The sequence below is a fragment of the Nycticebus coucang genome, chromosome 1 (assembly GCF_027406575.1).
Source record: "Nycticebus coucang isolate mNycCou1 chromosome 1, mNycCou1.pri, whole genome shotgun sequence".
NCBI lineage: Eukaryota > Metazoa > Chordata > Mammalia > Primates > Lorisidae > Nycticebus > Nycticebus coucang.
Window position 1 is genome coordinate 40,436,331 of NC_069780.1, and position 19,121 is coordinate 40,455,451.

The following is a 19,121-nucleotide window of genomic DNA, read 5'->3' on the forward strand; positions in this document are numbered from 1 at the left end:
TTTAGTAATCTACATTTCCTCTGAGACCGTGTAGTATCCTATAAATACGCAAATACAATTTTCACTGTAAGTCTTATGTAATATGAATAGTTTATATTAGAAAAATTGCTTCCAATGTGAGAGAAAGATGCTGCTTTCGAATACTAATTTTCAAATCTATTTACTCTTCTGTGATTTTTGTTATCATGGTACAAATTAGGAACAACTACTATTTTCCAAAGCCATCATATTTTTAAGTAAATCTTTCTCTTATTTATAGTATACATGAAGAAAAATGCATACATTATAAATGTTCATCTTGGTTGTTTCTCAGAAAGTGAACATGCCTGTTTAATAAAACCCAGAACTGGAAAGTAGAATTAGAATATTACCAGCAAATAAAAGCCTCATCCTGACTCTTCCCAGAAACTAACTACTACTGACTTCTAATGCTATAGGTTAGTTTTGCCAGATTTTTAACTCTTAATAAATTAAATAAAAAAGATGCCCTGCTTTGTGTCTGACCTGTTTTACATCTGGGAGCTCTGTCAATGTCTCATATGGATATGTTTCATCCATTCCCTTCGATTTAATATGCTTGTTTCACTCTCTTGTAAAATCTAAGAACTATACAAAGGAATTGTGAATCCCAGCAGAGTATTACAAAATCATCTAGTGTTTTGGAAGGGATGGAATTGGTATGCTGTAGGTGGTTCTTCCTTTTCATGGATGATATCTTAGGAAAATCATTGAGGAGTGAAATAATTTATCTAGTGTGCTGCCAAAACTCAACGTTAAAATATAATACTAAGTTAACGGGAAAATATCACAGACTGAATAAAAATGAAATTTTAAGTGTTCTCATATAACAAAAAGATAGTTGCTTAAAATATTCAGGCAGAATGTATCTATTTAATTAAACTTAGATATCGTTCTGATTCCAATTCTCAATTTTATGTGTTAATAATTAACAAAAACATTTCAGAAGTAAAAATACAAACACCTAAATTCACTCTCGCTTCTCCCCTCACCTAAAAGGTTTCTAGAGTTCATTTTTAGGTCTGCACCAATTTTTTTTTTTTTTTTTTTGCGCACAGGACTTCAGATGGAGCATACCCTTTTGGAAAGTTGCATTAACTCATTCTTCTGAATATTAGACACCCGTCAGTAATCTGACATTTAGTAGCAATCCAAAGGCCTGTGGAATGACATTAGAAATGTATTTGAAGCTGCATACTTGAGCTGGCATGTACAAATTTGTGGTTTAGAGAAGTTTTTATTTCTGGTGGCAGCTGAATAAAGTCCCCATTGCCATGTGAGATTTTTCAGTGTAAAGTGATTTACATCACTGATGTGTTCTGACTTTAGGAAGGCAGTGGGTGGAATTCTTCCTGAAAAATGCTAGTATATCCAGCCTGCAGTTCTTGAGGGCCCCTAAATTTTTGGTTTTCAGCAGGATAGCAATAAAATTTGAGCTAATGAAAGAGCTGAATTAATTACAAATTCTAACAGTCCCTACATTGAAGTATGAATATAAAGGTACAGTAAAAGCATACCAATATCACAAAAAGGGGTTTTGGAAAATCTTCATCATTAGAGGCAGAACACACTCAGTTTTGGTTCTCTTTTTGTCCCTTTGCATCTGAACGCTACAAAATTATTATTATTATTTTTTTGAGACAAGAGTCTCACTCTGTTGCCCAGGCTTGAGTGCTATGGCCTCAGCCTAGTTCAAATTCCTGGGCTCATGCCTCTTAAATAGCTGGGACTACAGGCACTTGTCACAACACCTGGATAATTTTTCTATGTTTTGTAGAGACAGGGTCTGGCTCTTACTCAGGGTGGTCTCGAACTGTTGAGCTCAAGTGATCCTCCTGCCTTGGCCTCCCAGGGTTCTAGGATTACAGGCATGAGCCCCCTGTGCCCAGCCCCCACTATAACATATTTTTAAGTGCTCTGGTGTAGTTTTGACCTGCTGGCAACATAGTATGCTAACAACTTTCACAGTTAAAAAATCATGTCTATGCATCTATAATTTGATTTGCTATTGTTTTGCGCGGATGTCTTCCAAGAAAAATCACAAGTATGGAAAAAACTCTGTATCTTCTGTGCCTATCATAGGTCTAAGGACGTTCAAATTGTCCTATGTGTGTTAATCCTTCTGTCAACTCTATAAAGCACATTTATTTTTTGATTAAAAAATTGAGACATACAAAAACCCAAGATCATACATGATCTGCTGAACATGTATTTTAACTGATCCTACATTCCTAGGAAGAGACCTAAGGAATTGTAACAAATGACCCATATTTTCTGGTATTCATATTAAAGTTTTTCTCCTCAAGTTATTTTACTAGATTTTTATTTACTTTGTATTGATATAAAAATGTAGATCTCAGGCTAGGCAGGTAAATCACCCTGTTTTTATAAAGATAACTGCTTCCTAAGAAAAGCAGATTCCTTAAATTCCACTAGGACCATGTGCTTTGTTTTAGGTTGCAAATTTTTCAGCAAATATTTCATGCAAGTATTTCAGCCAGCAAATATTTGTGGAGGATATATCATAAGCCAGAGACTGTGAGAGGAGGTGTTCTGTGTTACTGTCTTAGGGCTAGTTGAGATTGGTGGCGGATTCACACTTTTGCACAAGTGCTTGTCAAACTTGAACAATGCATTGATTGCTTTAAAGCATAAAAAAAACTTTAAAAGAATTTAAGTACCTTCAGTGTTATTTTTATTATAGTGTTAATTTAAATATTAAAAACATAAAAACTGCTACTACTGAAAGGGAACCTTTACAAATGAAGCAAAACTTAATTATCTAAGTTTTATTAGTATGACGTTATTTAAATAAATGATACCAATTTAATAGAACGGACAGAAATTTCTAAAGCTAAGTAAAAAATGTTGAGATTAATAATAAAAAGAGTTCTATATTTAATTTATTATTTTCTCTGAATTTGACTTCAGTAAAAACAATATAAAGAATGCTTTTTGGTAAGCATGTGGCCCAAACTCTTATTAGTAAGTTCAAAGTTTTCTTTCCTAGTTCAGCTTAAAGCTATGAGAGAAATTTGCCACTGTCAATTTTAATAGCATGCATTTAATAATCTTTGAAAGCTCTGTTGGCACACTTGGAGATAAAGTTAGTATTGTGATAGAGCTGTATACTCAATCCAATAAAAGGTAAAATTGGGAACTGAAAAATGTTTTGCTGTGGATTTTCTATTATACTCATTGCTAATGGTTGACGCAAGTTGGGCCTATCTATGAAGCATCTGAGTCATATGTTTATTCGCAACATGAATATGCTACTGAATGCTGCTGTTCAGGCTCTCTTAGTTCTGATGTCTTTACCACCCTTCTAAGTGTGATGACCAGATTCACTGACTGACCCTTCCTCTCTACCCTACAACAAAACTTCCTGCCTGTCATGCATTTATATATTATTTAGACTTCACTTGTTATGCACTGAATTATAAACACAAAGGCATATGCCAAAATTATATGGTTGTACTTAATTACAGAGTAGCCATCCAGATGACCTGGGATATGCTACTTTTTTTTTCTTATTAGGTTATTATTGAAATGTAAGCATAGAATTTTTAAAAAAATCTTACAGCAAACACATGGCCCCCTGTGAGTATGCCCCAGAGCACTCTTTTAAGATAAAATGTGGCGGTATCAATGCACATAGATCCTTTCATGTCCTCGCTGCTGGGTGCTAAGAGAGTTTTTCTGTTTTTGTAACATTCACATAGAAAAAACGTGCAGAACTATGTCAAGAAGAGTTTGCGAGGAAATTTTTCTTTCTTGGCTGGAGATGTCATCCTGGGGTTAGAAAGGGGGCAAGTTTTAATGACATCCATCTGTTGGAGATTAAAATAGGTGGGACTCAGCATTTTAATTTCTTGTCCAGAGTCAGATTTTATAGGCATAAGTATAATTGAATTTAGGATTTGCGTGTCCGAGGGACATAAGGGAGCAAAGCAGAGAAGCTAGTCTTACATTTGTCTGAGACTTTCTCCAGAAGGAGTTGCCATTGCCTCATTTTTCTCTTTATTGTCCTTTTATTGTGAAATCTCTTGTTTGAACAAAGAAAAATCTATTTTGAAAGCTTGCTTTACCCCTTATATTTGATTTCAAAATTCTTACTTTTGTGATAGTCAGTTGGGAAACAGAATAATAGAATTCTAGCATCTCTTTTCATGAATCTTTGAATCCTCTTTCATCTCTGTATTGATTGAAATAACCAGAGTAACCACTGTTTATCCAAAGCTCTGTGTCAAGAGCTATAATCACAGCTTGACCTCATTGCAGGGCAGAATGCGTGTGCGGCTCTGTGGAAGGGCAGGGAGAATGTTTCCATGCAGGTATATATATTTGACCTTCAATAAAGTCAATCGCTATACATAAATTGTGAAACCTCATTTTAATTCTGCCCTTAAAGCACACATTTTTGGACCATTTTATAATAATTCTTCCATTTAGTGCATTTTCTCACTTGGGGAAAACTAAATCCCTTAATACGTTTCTAGAGGAATTCAACTTAAACCAGTCTCCTATGACTCAACTGCTGAAGTGGTCCCTGGCAGGATGGTTCACATATTATTTTTCCGTTAGATTTAGCCCCTCCAGAACACTGGGAACATTGATAAAATTCCAGGGATTTGCTGTAACTCTTTGACTAGCATCCACTTTTTAAAAGTTTGATTCAGAAAGGAGAAAAACAGTTATGAAAACTTGTTTTTTCTATGTAAGAGCAAAAGCCGTCCTCAATCTCATCCCCAATCCCTAGACGTGAGAGTGGACAGGGCAGCCACGAACTCCCTCTCCAGCTGAGGCACTCTCTTCAGTATGGCCTTGACTTACAGAATGAATAGGTAGAACAAAGGGCATCACCGTGGTCAACACAGATGAGATAAGCCCATAGCTGATAGGTTAGAAATCGGTAGTGACACCCGTTTTGATTCTTTGGAGGGGTAGTGTATGAAAGCAGATAAAACTCACAGCTCTGAATCTGATAAACATAAATTAAATCTTGGATCTTTTCACTGAAAAATGTGTGACCTTGGAAAAGTTCTAAAGCTCTTTCTTCACTTGCTAAATGAGCCCAGTAATAGTTCCTTCATCACAGCACTATTGCATTTATGACCTAATGTATAGGACTCCTTTCGCTCTGATCCTGAACCACAGTAAAAACACTCAATAAATGTGCCTCTAGTTATGTGTGTCATGTACAAATTGAAAGTACTTTACAGGAACACTCTCTAACATCACATAGCATGTAGATTTCTTTTGAAAAACAAAACTGTATATACAGGAATATTTTCTTTGATGTTTCTGACCTAATAAATTTTTTGTGGTTTTACAGTAAAAATAATGATTCTTGTGAGATATTGAGGTGACATAATACACATCAATAGTATTCTGTTCATTGTTTTGTTTTGGTTTAAGTTTTGTTTGTTTGTTTTTGGGACAGACTTTCACTCTATTGCCCAGGATAGAGTGCAGGGGCATCAGCTTAGCTCACAGCAACCTCCAGCTCCCGGGCCCAAGCAATCCTCCTGCCTCAGCCTTCCTACCCTGTCTCCCCGAAAATAAGACATCCTCCAAAAATAAGACCTACTTACAGGAAAGATAAGACGTCCCTGAAAATAAGACCTAGCGCGTCTTTGGGAGCACACCTTAAAATAAGACACTGTCTTATTTTCGGGGAAACAGGGTAGTAGCTGGGACTACTTTCTATTTTTCTTAGAGATACAGGTTGTGGGTTTTGGTTTCTTTTTTTTTTTTTTCCACAGTCTCAAGCTGTCACCCTGGGTAGAGTGCTGTGGCATCATAGCTCACAATAGCCTCCAACTTTTGGGCTCAAGTGATCCTCTTGCCTTACTTTATCTATTTTTAGTAGAGACAGGGGTCTTGCTTTTGCTCAGGCTGGTCCCGAACTCGTGAGCTCAAGCTATCTACCTGCACTGGCCTCCCAGAGTGACAGACAGGGTTTTGCTCTTGCTCAGGGTGGTCTCAAATTCCCACCTCAGCCTCCCAAAGCGGTAGGGTTACATACAGGTGTGAGCCACTGTGCCTGACCCACTGTAAAGTGCTGTGATAACAAACCGGAAGCTAGGAATCCTCTTGGAATTTAGCATTTGCTGCAAACAGCAAAATCATTTCATAGAATATGAAAATGAGTTGCAATTTCTCACTGCAGCTTGCAGATATGCATAGGGCACTCTGCCCTGGGCACAGCTTTCAGGAAGGAAGAAGAGTGAGGCATGGCAGAGGTGTGGGGAGAGGGAAGACCAGTGGGACGTTAATCATACTGCGGTGAATCTCTGAAGGATCAGAGCACGAATTCTGGATATATGGATTTCAGACAGACCTTTCCACTCTTAATAAATTATCTATCTCATTTGTAAATGTATAAACCGCTGTGGTATTTAGGTTAAAAGTGAGGTAATTTAGTTCTATAGTTTTCAGTCTTCCCATGTGTAAATCATGTTAGCAGCATGCAGGTAATTCCATACTTGAAACTCCCAGAGGAAATACTTTCATTTCCATTTCTGTACATCACCACCAACATAATAAACAGCTGTGGTGGAGTAAGCCAAGAGTTCCTGCCAACTACATTTTTTGAGCAAGGGAGGTGGTATAGGCCAGTGAGGAGGATGTCTGGTTAGGAGTCATCAACCTTGGATTTTAATTCCTAAGAGTAAATTATGTCTCTTTTCATGCTACCATTTTCTCTGTAGTCACATATTACAAGCAAAACTGCGAGAGTTGGGCAAGTGTTTTGGAACCTAGCAAAAGTTTGACGACATTATTGTGTTAAGGTGGAAAGTCAGACTTCTTAATCAAGGCAGAGGGTCAGTGTGTTTGTAGCTACATCTCTGGACTGACTCTCCTAAGGACTTTTCTTGAGGAGAATTTGGCTGATTCTTCTAGCATCAGATTTAGATAGGAGTGTGGGAAGATGAGAAACTTAAAAAGCAGACTCCATCCAGAGTGATCATCTTTACCAAGAGAATTTAGTCTGGTATTGTGTCAGCTGGTATCAATTTAATCATGTTTTTCCAAAGTCACTGGGCTGACATAATTTGCATCAGTCCAGTCCACACCTGCCAAGCAGTGTAATCCTCTTTCCCCAAAGCATTTTTGGAGCTTTTTTATTATATTATGTATATTATTCTCTTGTTGTGAAGACAGATGACTACTAAGCACTCACCCTACCACTCATCTGAAAACCAACAGCAAAGAAAAAGAAAGCAGAAACCTAATAGCTTTAATTTCTTTTGGTTTTCTGGTTCTTTGCTGACTGTCCACTAGGTTCAATCTAAAGTCACCAGAATCCTGAAGCTAAAAATGAATAACACTGGGATTTGGGAGTAGAATAAATGTGTGTTTGAATGTGGCCGAAGATTTGCAATAAAGCAGTAACAACTATTTTCATCTTACTGGGTCTTTTATACTCTTTTATATAGTAGAGAATATCTCCCTTTGACTTAATGCTGTAGACATGGCACAAAATTGCTACTTTACACTGCAAATAATTATGCAATGTTTTAAACTCAGTGTTCAAAGATTTCCAACTGAAGTTTTTCTTCTCTGCAGTGTACACATTCTTGTCTTTCTGTAATTGATACGTCTTTATTTCATCAATAGTTTGCTAAGAGTCTGCTCTTTTTTCTCACAGTCTGACAGCAATGCGAGCTTCCTCCGTGCTGCCAGAGCGGGCAACCTGGACAAGGTAGTGGAGTACCTGAAGGGGGGCATCGACATCAATACCTGCAACCAGGTGAGAGCGGCCGCTGGCTGCCTGCTGTGCAATGAATGGAGAGACTCTAATCTAGATACATTCTCAGAGCCCAAGGTTATTTTTTGTCTTCATTAAGTTTACTAAAATAGCAACGACTCAGTCTTACACAACCCCATTTTTGCTCCCTTACCAACTTTTTGAGCATCAGATATTTGTATCTGGAGCTAATATTGCTAGAAAAATAGATAAATTGATAATAGAACAATTGAATGTCCTTTTTGTCTGTGAAATGATCTGTTCCACCCTTAAGTGGAACGTTGACCAAGAATGATGTTTTGCTTCTCATTTATCATCCACCTCTTTTCTTGCCTATTATGTGTGTTTTACTCATGGGTGACTGATAGTTGTAATTTGGTATAGAGAAATAAGAGGACAAAATTAAAATTATTTCCCTTATTATGGCTTGTCATTAGAACAGTTTGAAACTATTGACTTAAATAAAGTGTTTATAGTATTTATTCCTCACATTATTTGATAAGGACTTTAGAGAATATTATTTGGGTACCAGAAATGTTGATTTTTTTGTGCTAACTTTGACTAAGATTTTTCTGCCATGAATTAACGTGTTTAGCAGAGCCCAGTATTCACCATACTGTGCTAAATTGTTGGTGTTGGGGAGGGGTGGTAGAAGGAGTGGTTGATAGAGACCTGACTGGGAAGTGAATGATCATGCTAATTTTAAGTTAACAAGAGGTCAATTTCATTATTAGATTCCAAATCATCTATGACATGCTTGTTTCTATATCCTGGTAGATTTCGAGCCTTATTATCTTTAACTGATAGACTCCTAAAATTAATAAATCTCTCAAATAAAACTTTTCAGAAACTGAACATGTTCTTTTATCCCCAAACTTGCTCTACTTTCAGATTCTTACCTGCTGATTTCCTCATTAATATCTCAATTCCAACCCAGTTATTCCTCTTTCCTCCTCTTCCTCCTTCTCTAGCCCAGTACTCTCTTAGCAGATATATGGACCAATTTAACTTCTTGAGTTAGTTTAAGAAGTTTTTCCCAGGCCAGTTTATTTTTCTTATAGTTGCCAGCCATCCTCTGTCTCCACCTTCTACATCAAATTACATTAACTCAGATCACCATGGTGACATGCCAGGGTTATCGTAACGACTTCCTTAGTTAGGTTCTGTCTTCAGGGTCTACTCTGCTCAATTCTCCACACTTTGCCATGAATGATCTTTCTAAAATAAAAATATAGTTATGACATTTCCTCCCTCCCCAAAGTTTTGATGGCTACATCTATGGGGCAGTTGTATAGGAACCACCTGGAGGCAAAGGGACTGGATTTCCCTTACTCGGAGAGTCATCGACGTAGAAAGCATTGCCACTGATGACACCATTTCTTATCCTCCACATAAGGGAATGTGTCTTTTGTCATGAAGAAAATGTTGAGAGCTACGCGATGTTTGGAAAAGCATTTGTCTGTGATTCTGAGCATACCTGAAGTTATTTTTGGAGATAATTGGGTTGATTTTCATCTGTGCCATTTCTTAGGAAGGTATTTCTAGTGGGCATCCTCCAGGGATGGGGTGACACTTCCCCCAGCTAAAAAGCAGGCTTGTGTGAATTTCCCAAGGTCAGTGTTCTCCTGTAACACAACCCATATGAATAGGTATCCATCATGGCCCTTTTGGTCAACCCTGTTAGATTTGGAGAGAGAACAGCATAACAACTGGAAGAAGCAACATGCTGGCATCGGCTACTGCTTTTGCTATGAGTGATAAAATTGCTTGTTCCTGACCTAGGATACTTGTGTCTTATACCAGCATCATGAAATACTAACAGTTGAGCTCTTTAGCTTTCAGGTAAAACAACATCCCAGACTTTACACAGTTCTTAACAGTGACCTATGAAATAAAGACAAAGGACTTGATCCTAATACATAAGATTTTCATATATTACATCTACATTGCCTATCCATCTTATTTTCTATTTTGAATCATTTCATCTGATATGTTTTAATGTTCTTTTGAACAAGTAATTTGAATGTTAGGTGTATTAGCTACCTTAAGAAAGAAAGAACATCCAAGCTTCCATTTGGATATGACCTTATTCCATAAAATGCCTATGAAGTTGAATATGAAATTCTTCATAATTTTGACATGTTACCTTAGGTTTCTTTAAGTAGATTAAATGCACCTCCCAAATTTTAATATCAAGTCATTAACTTTCTTAATTTGTAATAAGCTAGAAAATAGGCAATGAAACTATTATTATAGTTAATTTAGGTAAACTTAACATAAATAACACCAAAAAAAGAGAACTCGGGGAAAATGAAACTACCTCATATCTAACCAAGTCCATTTTACTCTAAAGTCTAACAAACAGTTTATTACAGTAATTATATGAAAAGTCTTAGGGTTATTTTGAAAAAGGATAATCTCTCAACAGGAAAAACTCAATTCTTATCAGATTTATAGACCAAATTAACTTCTTGAGACTAACATTTTCTTACAGTGGCCAGCCATCTCCTGGCACTATGGAAAAAAAGAACATTTATGACCAATTTCTGTGAGCAGACATCATGAATGGTGTCATTACACTCACACAAAATTAGAGATTACAGGCTCAAATTCAAGTTCCATTTTCCCTTTTGAGAAGTCTTTTTCATCCAGAAAGTGGCAATTTTCTAAATTTTGAAATAGTATAATAATAATATATTCAGTGCTTATATTTCTGGGTTGTATTGTAAGTTAAATTATGAAATATGAAAGAAATATGGGTATAAATGTCTCTTTGATAATTCTTTATTATTCATATTCAGGAATGTATATAAATAAAGACTAGGAAAATAAAATGACTAATGTTAACTAATTAGCTCCATGTATCAGACATTGTGCTGAGGACTTTACACACAGTATTTTATCAATCAGCTAAGAAAATGTTACGAAGTAGGAATTAGCCCATGTTTACAAATCTGAGCCCACAAGTGGTTAAGTGATGTTCCCAGGGTCACGCAGATCTGTCTCCCATATGCAAGTTTATCTTCTTCAGGACATCCGCAGTAGCTATTTGGAATTACCCCCTTTTTCTAATTTAATTTTTATTAAGTCATTTGTACATAGATCATAAATACATTTATGCCATTATGGGATTCGATGTGTTGATTATTTGTACAAATTGGAGTGCTTACATCCTACTAATCAACATAGCTTTCACTTCATTTACCCAATTACAGCATTAAGACATTTGTGTTCTACACCTGATAGATCCAACTTGTACTTGCAATGTGCTCCATAGGTGTGGTCGCCTTACTATCCTTCCCTCTATCAACCCACCCCCCCTCCCCCCTTCCCTCTCCCTCTTTCCCTCAAGCATACAGTGGTGATATCCTTTATGTCAAAGCTCTATTCTTATTTTTTTTTAATCTACCACTGTTAACATAAAAAGAACTTTTTTTACCCTTAGAGTAATACAATAGGTAGTGAAAGGAACTTTTAAGTCAAAGAGCACCACCACCAGGATTATTACTAAAATTCAAAATACAGAAAAGAAAATAATTTCCCAACAACCAGTAGGGCAAATGTGGCATATGTCCAATTAAAGTATTGCTATTTCTAAATATGCAATACTCAAATCAAATATGGCATATGAAAAAAGGAAGGAAAGTGTACCCTCTATTTTGTTTCTAAGCCTGAGTTTCTAGGGAGCATTATGATACGTAACATAGAAACCAGGACTTTCTGTACCCTGTTGTATTTCTCAATGAAAGGCAATCTGGGCTGCACCAGTTTTCCAAAAATATCACATGTGTTGGCGTGCTAAGTAAGATGCCTTAAACTGAAATTTGAGTCACATTTTTTTCCCTTATAAAATTGGTCTCATAACTACCATGAGAAGTTTGAAATTTAACCTAAAAATACCATTTGGTTATTAATCATTCAAAGTACAAAAGAAAAATTTACAATTCAACACAACATAATAGACTCTTGAAAAAAACCTTCATTTTCATTTTTCTTTTCTTCATGATTAAAAATATGGTTGATAATATTTTTTCCTTTAAAAGATTAAATCAGTAACTTATGTCATGTACATTCAGAAGAATGAATTTTAGCACTTACTCCATTTCTGAAACTTATAAATGTTTATACTCTTATTATGTATCTATTTAGTAATTTGGCATGATTAAATACTGTTATAATGTTGACATCTGGGTATTAAAAGATAGACTCTATAACATTTAAATAAAAATTTATAGCCAGTTACAATTCAATAAAAACCTTGAAAGGTTTAGATACTCAGGTTTATACCTGGTATAACTTATAAAATTTATAAAATTTTATGTATAAAATTTATTGGTTTCATTACTGTGAGCTCAAAATAAAGGCCTATCATTTAGCATTTTTGGATATAATCCTGGATATGACACCAAGGATTAATAGTTCTTAAAATGTCCTGATTTGGTATTGACCCTTTACCATGAATGTGTAAAGGTATAAAAATATCAGTTAAATCCTGTTTCCCTTCTCAAAAACAGAAGGCAAGGTCAAAGCACCATTTCAAAACAATATTAATGTTCCTAAAAATACTAGGCCTTTAGCAACAAGAAGATATAACCAACAATGACTTTAGCATGTATTCACACAGTATGACTCAGACTGCAAAGCCTTTTTGGAAGTCGCATTAAAAATGTGTGTGCTGGAGTCCAAATTCTAATTTCCTCCACTTACCAGCTGTGTGACCCTCACTAGGCCTAGGTTTTCTAAACTACATTGATCATAACAACACTGAAGTTATAGTGTTGTCGTGATGATTAAATAAGATGTTTGCAAAATGCTTAGCAAAGCAAGCACTTGATAAATATTAGTGATAATGAGAATCCATGTCATAATAATGTAATCTTTTGATACTGATTCTAAGCTAAGCTCTAGCAAACATGGTACTAATTCACCCAGACAGCACAGACATAAAAGATATTCATTACCAAAGCCTGTGTCATCAAATAGAAAAGGTTATGTTTAGTAGCAATTTGGTAACAGTTACTATGTATCTGGGTTGTATTAAACTAAAATCTTTTTCTGGAACTAAAGTCTTTTTTACAAATGTCATTTGGATCCATCTGGTTCCAACCTCTCTTTAAAAGTATTGAAACAATTCTATTAGCCTGAGACTTTTTAAAGGCAATGAAAATGAATAAGAGAACTGAATTCATGGAATTAATGAAACTCAAAATGAACTATATACAGTTTTCTGTCAGTTAAATCAGATACAAGTTTAATGCACAAATAATATAACCATATATCTGATAGTTATTATTGACTCCTCATTTAGAAGAAACAAAGGGTGATGCTTTTGTCTGGTTCTGATTATGGGTTTTTGGATTCTAGACCATTCTATAATCTTCCTTGGTACATGAATGATAGTCCTTGCTCTATGCCAGGTAGTGCTGATTCAGATTGTAATTGAAGAATGGCTATCTAATATTTTGAGTACTTACAGTTTTCATTTTATTGTTGTTACGTGTTCAATATAATGTAATTCCAGTAGAGAGTTTTCACCAGCTACTTACCCCTAGTTCTAAAAAACTTTGTCATTATTTGCAACTATGCAAGTTTTTTAAAATTTCAGTTTAATGTGAGGGTACAAACAACCAGGTCGCAATGTTTGCATTTGTTAGGTAGAGTCCCCCTTGTAGCCGTGCCCCACACATAAAGGTGTTCAGTACCCTTACATGGTGCCCATTAAGTCGAAACACACCAATCCCTCCACCCCTCTACGGCAACTATTCAGGTTTATGAAGATTTTGAGTGACTCTTCTTTCATTTTTTCAATTCTTTTTTTGTTTGTTTTTTGTTTTTCTTATTTTTGTTTTTGATTTTTATTTTTTGTTTATATTTTTATTTCTTCTTCTTCTTTCATTTTAAAAATGCCAGGAGTAGCTTCATGCAAATTATTTTTATGACTATCTCCTTAATTCCTCTGCTACAGTGGGTTAGCTTAGAAGAGAATCTATTTTGGCAATTCTCCTGAACACTCTTTTCCCATGACTAAAATGCATGGATTATAATCTATAACTCCCAGGCAGCCACTCAACTCTTCCTAACTCATCTCAGATAGTCACAGGATTCTTTTCTGCCAATTTGAACTCAAGATCACCATTTGTTCATCTTTTGATTCAAGCCTGTATTGTGCGCTTATTAAATGGCAGACCCTGTTCTAGGTGCCAGGCAGAGCAGACAGAAGGAGGTATAAGCCCTGCTCTCAGATAGCTTACAATCTGCAACCTGAAAGGAGAGAGATGACCATCGAGGAAAAGAGTAAGCTACAGGTTCACAAAAAGAGAAGGCAGTGAAGGATGCGGAGAAAACAGAACAGGACAGAAAGAGGGGAGCACAAGGGGGGAAGTGTGTCACTTCAGATAAAGTCAGAAGGCCTGAAGGAGTTGAGCACGGAAGCCATGCACTCTTGGAGGGAACACGTTTTAGGAGGAGGCGTGACAAGTGTGAGAACCCACGGAGGCAGCCTGCTGGCATGTTCAAGGGCCAGCGAGGAGGCTAGCCTGCCAGGAGTGAGGAGGGAAAGGAAGAGCAGAGGAAGTTAGGGGAGAGTAGAGAGAAGCGTAAGGGCATGTGAGACCTTGTAGTTATCTCAAAAACTTTGGTTTAATTCTGAATGAGCAGAGAAGTGATGGAGAGTTTTAGAAGAAAAGTAATGTAAACTGACACACTGACTGAAGGGGAGCAAAGATGGGAGGGAACATTGGTGCAAGACTTTACATTAAAGGTCAGGCATTTTAAAGTAGGGCAACTGGCAAGAGAAATGATGAGAAGTGATTGAATTCTGGGTCTATTTTTAAGATAGAGCTGATTTTGTTAGTGGATTTAATATAAGATGAGGGTAAAAGAGAGGATTTAAGGATGAAGATTAGGGTGGCTGGGCGGTGCCTGTGGCTCAAGGAGTAGGGCGACGGTCCCATATGCCGGTGGTGGCAGGTTCAAACCCAGCCCCGGCCAAAACAAACAAACAAACAAACAAAAAAAAAAAAACTAGAAGATTAGGGTGGCAGGGGGAAGAATGGAAGTTGAAGTTTCATTAATTGAGGTGGAGAATTCTACATGATGAGCAGGTTTGAGGAACTCATCGGAGGTCACTTCTAAACCCATTACATTTGATCTGTCTGTGACTACATAATATGCAAAATATTGAGTAGGAAGTTGAATATTTCAGTCTGGGGTCCAGAATAGAAGTTTTGGCCAGAAGTATAAATTTTGGTGCACTCACTGTATATGTGGTATTCAAAACCATGAAAGTGGATGGGGTCACCAAAAAAGGGTGTTTATGAAAAATAAATGAAGTTCGAGGACTAAGTCTTGGGGTACTTTTAGGGTTGAAGAAGATGAGGAGGAACTAGAAAGGGGAAAGGAAAAGAGTAACGTGAGCGATGTAAGAAGGAAACCTGGACAGGGTGGTCCCTTGGAAGCCAAGTGAAAAAATCATTTTCAGGTGGATGAAAAGATCAACTCTAAGATGCTGTTAAGTAAGGTGAGGGACTGAACAACTGCTTTGGTAAGGCACTGGTAACTGGTGAGTTGAGGAAAGCAGTTTCAGTGGGGTGGAAGCCGACTGGAGCTCCTGCAGTGGACCGAATACTGCTTCAAGGACTCTTTCTTTCTTTTTTTTTTTTTTTGTGATTTTTGGCCGGGGCTGGGTTTGAACCCGCCACCTCCAGCATATGGGACCAGCGCCCTACTCCTTGAGCCACAGGCGTCGCCCAGGACTCTTTCTATAAAGGGAAAAAGAGAACAAAGGAAATGGCTGGAAGAGGAAATAGGAAGAAGAGAGACTTTTTTTAAAATATGAAAGAAATGATAGCATTTTTCTTTCATTGGTGGAAAAAATAAATGTCAGGAAAAGAAAATCCAATGATTCTGAGAAAGAGAGAGGAGAATTACTGATGGTGTCTTTGAGTAGATGAGAGGGTGGGGTGAGGCCTGTACACAAGTGGAGGGTCCGGCCCTTGCTAGGAGCATGGCTAATTCAGGAAAAGGAACCGTATGTATGGGACAGGGGAGCCAGAAGTAGGGTGGCTGTGGTGTGGGAGCTGGACGAGGGGTAGAAGTTCTTTTAATTGCTTCTATTTTTTTCAGTGAATCAAGATCATCAACTGAGAGTAAAGATGGGAGAGGAGGGGACGGAGGCTGAGGAGAGAGAAGGCATGGAGCAGTAATTCAGGAGACTGGGAAAGAGAATGATGAGGGTAATGATTAGGGTAAGAGCATGATTGCCAGGGGCCTGCTTGAGGATCCGGAATTTAACGTGAGTCTCGGCTAGCACATGTGTGTGCTTTTCTGCAGCCCCCTTCAGGCATGGGATCGCATGGGGAGTTACTTAGAACTAGGAATGTGTTTTAGCCAAACATGTGTGTCAAAGCTGGAGAAATGCAAGTAAACTGAGGCTACGAACAAGGAAATGTAAAAAGTGCTTATAAAGACTATGCATAAAGTTTAAGCTAAGTGAGGGGATAGGTGGAAACTATGAAAGGTTGAATGGGCTCTGGGTATCAAGGGTTGAAAGACAGTTGGAATTGTATGAATATATTAGTGAGAGATTAAGTGGTGCTCTGAGGGTTGGTGCTTAACATTGAGACACTGAGGAAAGTCACAATGATTGGACATGAAAAAGTCTAGGTATGACTATGGAAGTTAGTGGGCAGGTAAAGAAAAGAACTAGTCACAGGCAGAGAGGAATTCAGGAACCTCTGGAGTCTGGCGTTTTCAAGAAAGTTTCAGGAAGTCTGGAGTTTTGAGAAAATCACCTACATGCACGTCTGTGTTAGAGAAAGTGGCGCTGAAGTACAAGGGAAAATCACCAAGGGATAATAAGGCCTGGGATCAATGGGATGCAGGCAGATGACATCGGGAGGTTTATGGAGGAGGAGGGGAAGTTTGGAAGAGCAGTGAGAGGCAAGGAGCATAAATACAGCTCCACCCAGATCAGAGGTTATTAGGAATATGGGGGAGTAATATCCTCTGCTTGAGTAGACTTCAGGGAAAGAGTGTGTTTGGATTTCAGTTGGAGCAGGAAGCTTGAAAGGAATGTTCAGAGATTTAGCACGTGGAGCTGTTGCTGATGACTACGTTCATGCATCCTAAGGATTTGTTTAAGAGCTTTGGGAAATGGGAAGTTCGAGGAGACCTGCAGAGGCATGCAGGGGTGAGATTTGGGAGGACAGGGGTGGACCTAGTGACTGAGATAGTGGCAGATAATGATGGTGAAGTCGCAGGGTTTGTCTGGAAGAAGAAGAGGTCGGGGAATCCAGCCAGGAGTCGGTGGTGTTCTAAATCCCACCCTGATAGCTGCTGTTGAAGAGAAGCTCTTACTCCAACTGTGAACTCCCCCTAACTTTTTAGGTGTGCACCACAGCCAAACAAGGTGGAGTGTGAGGTGAGGGGAAGCCGCTGTTCCTGCTGAATCATGTTTCCCATGGTTATTATCTTTGTGCTATAAACTGCCATTAAATTGTATTTGATTTATGGTAGCTTTGAGCCAAGGGCTTAATTCATGTATAAGTCACACATCTCTTGATCTATCTTGACCTCATAAAACACTGTGGTCCCAAGGAAAAATTGCTTTTTTCCTAGTGTGGTAGTTAATTACAAATCATCCAGCCCTCTCGCCACAGCTGAGACTTGGGCTACTCATATCTCACACTGCGTGCCTCATGCTGACCACGGATTCTAAATAGCTTCTTTCCCTCCTCCTCAGAAGTTTCCAAGTTTCACCTCATCCATCCATCCCTGCCCTCCTGAATTTCTCTCTCTTCAAGTGTGTGTGTGTGTGTGTGTGTAAACTTTCATCAAAAAAAATCAGCACTTGGCATCCACAGTGCATTCTATTTTTTCTTCTACTTCATGATTTGAAATATGCTGATTAGCAAGCATTAAATTGATTTTATGACCCATTTATGCATCATGACCTATAGTTTAAAACAATGGTTTGGAGTTTAATTATTTACACTTAAAAGGCATGAGTTTCGGATTCAGATCTATCTGAGTTTCAACTTTTTGCTCTTCCCTTCATAAGTGGTAAGGTTCTATGGGGCAAATTACTTGACTTCTGACAATTTTAGTGTCATTACATGTAAGATATAATATTCTAACGTAAGATATAATATATAAAATATACTACAATATAGAATGTATAAAATATAAAACAAATAGTGATACCTATGTCACTAAATTTCTTATTCTTTCATTGATAGAATATTTATTTCTCAGTACTTATAACTTCATTATCCTTAGTAAGATTTTGAAGACCGATTTCTTTTTATTTATTTATTATTATTATTATTATTTTTGCAGCTTTTGGCTGGGGCTGGGTTTGAACCCACCACCTCCGGCATATGGGGCCGGTGCCCTACTCCTTTGAGCCACAGGCGCTGCCCTAAAGACCAATTTTTACAACTCCTTTTTCTCTCAGACTAACTCACCATCATAATTAATATCATTCTGTATATTTTGAGGGTGATATGATAAAAACATCTGATGGAGTAGACAGAGGGGAAAAGCCAATAGCCAAAAATGGAACTGCCACCGAGGGGCACTAGCTGGGACTCCATCTCTATGGATGAAGGGGCAGTCCAGATGTTGACTATATAAAGCAGTATATTCAAAGAATTCTTATTCTAAGCTCTTTCTCTATGCAATGATAAATGACTTACCAAATTCCAAGTTTTATTATAAGTATTTAAAATTGATTAAGGTTTATCCAATGCTTCATGAAAAATCATCATTCGGGATAAAAAGATATCCTCGAAGATCTGAGAAGAGCTCCCTAATAAAACAAATTTCCTCTCGGATCATCTATAATTTGATTTACTTTATTAAATCAGAAACCTCTGGGGACTAGCCAAGGACACAGTCAAATCCGTTAAATTGTGTCTGACAAAGATAGTACACTATTTCCTTTGCTCCTCCTGATTGTCCTAACAGCTAAGTAAACATTAATTCCGTCACAGTGATGGGTGCTCTTAGTTCACAGATGCCACCATGAAAGAGGTGAGATAAATAATGACTGGAAATAAGGAGTGAGAATGTATAAAGAATGTGTAAAGAGGCTATGCTTGTTTTTTATAATAATGTGTATTGTTTCCTTTGCCAAGGTTAGTTACGCTGACGGCAGAACAGAGGTGTAAGTCACCGTTTATAATCATCTGCATCTGTAGGTATGGACACAAAGGGCTTCATGAGAAGCACTCTGGTTTAGGAAAGTGTCTGACCCAGGAAGCCACATTCACAGTGAGGGTTCGCATTCAAGTTTCACTTCCCCTTCTCTGTCACTGCCTGTAATGTGCCCATTTGCTATCCATCTCTT

General features: G+C 37.5%; 1 protein-coding gene across 26 annotated transcripts in view; it reads left to right on the top strand.

Moving 5' to 3' along the window:
- The window catches only part of ANK2 (ankyrin 2), a 687,167-nt gene that overhangs the window by 486,000 nt on the left and 182,046 nt on the right, over window positions 1-19,121 (top strand). For all 26 annotated transcript variants that reach the window (XM_053569130.1, XM_053568642.1, XM_053568030.1 and 23 more), the window contains one exon: window positions 7,673-7,774. In XM_053569130.1, the coding sequence (XP_053425105.1) occupies window positions 7,673-7,774 (102 nt within the window). The remainder of the gene's footprint in view (window positions 1-7,672; window positions 7,775-19,121) is intronic.